The 4,632-nt window shown below is 39.0% G+C and overlaps 1 protein-coding gene across 6 annotated transcripts in view; it reads right to left on the bottom strand.

The window, feature by feature from the left end:
* Window positions 1-4,632, bottom strand: part of BTRC (beta-transducin repeat containing E3 ubiquitin protein ligase) — a 194,312-nt gene that overhangs the window by 123,497 nt on the left and 66,183 nt on the right. For 5 of the 6 annotated variants that reach the window (XM_024121310.2, XM_024121307.2, XM_028480958.2 and 2 more), the window contains one exon: window positions 2,543-2,650. The exons of the other annotated variant lie outside the window; for it this stretch is intronic. In XM_024121310.2, the coding sequence (XP_023977078.2) occupies window positions 2,543-2,650 (108 nt within the window). The remainder of the gene's footprint in view (window positions 1-2,542; window positions 2,651-4,632) is intronic. 6 annotated transcript variants of the gene reach the window in all.

Here is a 4,632-nt window from a genome sequence, read left to right as displayed (position 1 = left end):
TAAAAAGAAACGAAACTGAGTTATTTGTAGTGAGGTGGATGGACCTAGAGTCTGTCATACAGAGTGAAATAAGTCAGAAAGAGAAAAATACCATATGCTAACACATATATATGGAATCTAAAAAAAAAAGGTTCTGAAGAACCTAGAAGCAGGACAGGAATAAAGATGCAGACGTAAAGAATGGACTTGAGGACGCGGGGAGGGGGAAGGGTAAGCTGGGATGAGGTGAGAGAGTGGCATTGACATATATACACTACCAAATGTAAAAGAGATAGCTAGTGGGAAGCAGCCTCATAGCACAGGGAGATCAGCTCGGTGCTCTGTGACCACCTAGAGGGGTGGGATAGGGAGGGTGGGAGGGAGATGCAAGAGGGAGGGGATATGGGGATATAAGTATATGACGAGCGATTCACTTTGCTATACAGCAGAAACTAACACAACAATGTAAAGCAATTATACTCCAATAAAGATGTTAAAAAAAATAAATAATAATAGTAATTTAATAGCTTAAGATAATATAAATATTAATAATCATAATATATAAAACTTATAAATAAAACTTTGCCTATGTGTCATGAGTATTTTTCTAAGTTCAACAGTTCTCATCAGATTCTCAAAGGAGTACATGACCCCTGTATACTGAAGAATTAATCTTACCCAAAGAGAGGCCTGGTCTTTCCCCTTGGTTACTGGCAGGTGGTATCCCCCTGGAACTTCTTACCTAACAGAACTTTGACTGGGGGCTTTGGCCACAGGACAAATGTGATTCATCATGGGGGCTTTGAGCCACACTCACTTCCAATCCTAAGAAGGAACAGAGACTAAAAGCATTAGTGTAACCTACAGGAGGGGCTAGAGACTAAAACTCAGCCATGTGAGCAGCCAGTAATTGAGCCGCAATAAAAACTCTGTACACAAAAAGCTTGGGTGAGTTTCCCTGATTGGCAATATCCTGTGTCTACTGTCACATACAGTGGCCCAGAGGCAGTAATGCCATCCATGATTCCATGGGGAGAGGATGACAGGAATTTCTACATTTGGTTCCCTACAGATTCTATCCTGTATGTCTCTTTTTTTGCTAATTTTAACCTGTATCCTCCCCCTGTAATAAACCATGAATATAACAGCTTTCAGTGAGTTCTGTGAGTCCTTTCTAGTGAGTTACCAAACCTGAGGGGTGGGGATGGGGGGGCCCTCCTTACAACTGGTATCTGAAGGAGGGCAGTCTTATAGGGACTGTTCTCTCAGACTGCAGTCTGGTGAAACTCACTGCAACCCCAATAAGATTTTAAAAAACCAAAAAGCTAGACTGAGTTCCTTGAGAGCCGAAACTTCATCAATATGATCTATAGTAAAAAACAAACAAACAAACAAAAATACGATGTTTGAAATAAATTGATACTCTCAGGATATCAATATTCTCTAACATTAACAGCAATAATGTTAATGACAATGAAGATAAGGATGATAATAACAGCAACTATTTACTGCATGCCCTTACTATAGTCTCCACTTACAGATGAATTTAGAGTGAAAATGACTTGCTCAAGATCATACCACTAGTGACAGACAGTATATAAACCCTGATTTAACTAATTTTAAAGCCTATGCCCTTCACCATATTGTATCTCGTAAGACAAGCAAAGTAAGTTTTGCAAAGGACAAATATCCAGCATCATCATCACTAAAATACTTAAAGTATTTTCATTAAAGACAAGTAACTGGGGACTTCCCTTGTGGTGCAGTGGTTAAGAATCTACCTGCCAACGCAGGGGACACGGGTTCAAGACCTGGTCTGGGAAGATCCCACATGCCATGGAGCAACTAAGCCCGTGCGCCAAAACTACTGAGCCTGCGCTCTAGAGCCCGCGTGCCACAACTACTGAAGCCCGCGCGCCTAGAGCCCGTGCTCGGCAATAAGAGAAGCCACTGCAATGAGAAGCCTGCACACCACAATGAAGAGTAGCCCCCGCTCACAACTAGAAAAGGCCTGTGTGCAGCAATGAAGACCCACCGCAGACATAATAAATAAATAAATTTATTTATTTTTAAAAAACCAAAAGAACATATACAAACACACACATATATAATAGTATAGTAGCCAGGAGACACTCTGAATTGAGCACTTTATATTTTTAGTAATCACAAGAAAAACACAAGAAGGTGCCCGGGCAGCTGGTTGTAACTAATTGATTGATTATATTAATTGGCTTTATGTAGGTCCAGAGCAAACATTACATATTGAATGCTATTTATTGAGATTACTTTAAAATTCACTATCATACTTCTACTAGGTATGAAAACCAACAAGTCAAGTTGTGCTATGTCAATTTTGGCAAACCAATCATGATAATAAAAATGTCTCAAGAGTGGATGGATCTGGATCTACATTATAAATCAGAGAACTGAGTGATGTGAAATATAGGCAACATGAAGGAGAAAAGTGAACGTAAGTAAAGGATGGGAAAGAAGGAGAGACACACCAGTTAATTAGACACACATACTAATGCCCACAAATAACCCACAGAGACAGAGAAAGTACCTGGAAAGCTGTGAGTGCGCCAGTCCCTGGGTTATACAGGCATCGCAGCGAAGGCATGCTGTCCGCCAGGCTGGAGCAGCCCAGCCACAGAGACCTGGGCATAGAGCACTGCAGAGAGAGGACAACTATGAGATGGGACAGTATGAGACAGGATGGCACAGATTACAGGAATTTTCAAGGCTTGGCTAAATACAATATTCCAGTTGCAGCTTGCCTTTATGATAGACACATCTTCAAGAAACATACTACTAACTAGTTCTAACACCAGAGGGAAACTCAAAAGGGACACTAGTGGCCAAAAAGCAAGAAAAAAAAAGTTATAGGTCAAGAAGCCAAATATTTAATAAAAATTTTTATCCCTGTTCGTCTTCTATGTATGAATCTAAAGGAAATCTACTTCTTAACCCAATTAATCAATTCTTTTCCTCTACACACCTCAACTCATCTCCCATAAACTCACCACAGAGTGAAATATTGTGCAGACTAAGCAGAAAAAAGGAATTATTCATCGTAGCATTTCAATATTAGAAACGGTAACTTAGAAGACAAAATATAACAGGAAAGTTAAATTTTTTTTTTAGAAGGTGGGGAGAAGGAAAAGAAAAAGTATTATACCCCTACAGCTTTGACTGCAACTAACTGCACAGTTTGCATACGTTTTATGTATCTTGTTAGTCTGCTATTATCCAAAATGCATAGTTACCATAGCAGCTGCCTCTTCATCTTTCCAGATGGATTAAGGGGGGGTGGGAATATTGGAGGGAGGAGGCAGGAAGCAATCCAAACAGTAGGGAAAACAACAACAAAGAAAGAAGCAGAGACAGGGACAGAAAAAGAGGAAAAAAAGAGAACCCCAAAAAACTGCTGGTCCTAAAACCTTCTAAAGAAACAAAAACAAATGTGTAAGTGTGAATATACATATAGTGTATTCAGTAGCAAACAAACAAAAAACAAGGTAGAAATTATGAGTTCTAGTAGTACTAATTAAACAATATTAGTGGTACTCTTCCTGCAGCTTTATAAAACACTGTATCTTTTAGAAGAATTTTTACAATCTTTAGGTTTCCCTCAATGTATCCCAGGCTGAAGCTCTGTCCATCAACTTGGGTGCTATTACAGTCTAATAATACTAAAAAACTAAATACCTGATCACAGCACATATAAAAACAGAAAAATATTTTGAAATATAACAGTCAGTGCACATGATACTAAACTTTATAAGTTTTGAAATATTTACTATCATCGTGGGACTTTTTTTCTTCTTAAAACACTTCAGTTGGAGAAATATTAAGGAAACAAAATATGGTATTCATTGTTCACACTATCTATAACTGATATAAGGATAGTATGCTGCAAAGTACTCCAAAAAACGGTGGGCCAATAATTTATTACAACTTAAGTCTGTTAATCAATTGAATGAGTTTACCAGCTTTTAAAAAGCATACACAGCATGTTTTTAAATGCCTGAAACATGTTTTCTACTACTTGAAAGAATCAGAAAAAGAGACTGAAATGTTGCAACAAGGGGCCTGCAGTCCTTTAAGGAGAATATAGTATCTAATGCCCATGAAGTTCAACAGCACAAATTCATTTTCACAAAGAACACTGAAAATCTTGACTCCTCCCCCTATTTGGCTGCCTGGAAAAAGCCACAGTTCCTCTTCACTGATAGAAGGCCCTGCAGGCAAAGAGCTGGCCTTAGCATTTACTATATGAAAGCTGAAAGACAAAATCTCCTAAACTCAGGTCCCTGTTGGTCAACTTCTAAGAGTAACAGAAGCTATAATAATGAACAATAAAAAGATTGCTGCATTGAGAGTTTATGTATCCTTAAGCCATGGAATAAAAGAATTCCCTTTTCACTACTATATCAACTAAAAAATTCAGGCCAAGAGAACTATAGTATTCCATAGGCCATGTAATACATTCACACTCTACCTATACAAATTTAATGACTGGCTCTTAAGAATTCCAATTTAGGGACTTCCCTGGTGGTCCAGTGGTTAAGAATCTGTCTTTCAGGGCTTCCCTGGTGGCGCAGCGGTTGCGCGTCCGCCTGCCGATGCAGGGGAACCGGGTTCACGCCCCGG

This window comes from Physeter macrocephalus, chromosome 20 (genome assembly GCF_002837175.3).
Source record: "Physeter macrocephalus isolate SW-GA chromosome 20, ASM283717v5, whole genome shotgun sequence".
Classification (NCBI taxonomy): Eukaryota; Metazoa; Chordata; class Mammalia; order Artiodactyla; family Physeteridae; genus Physeter; species Physeter macrocephalus.
Note: the sequence above shows the minus strand (reverse complement) of the source record. Positions and strands in the feature narration are given on the sequence as shown.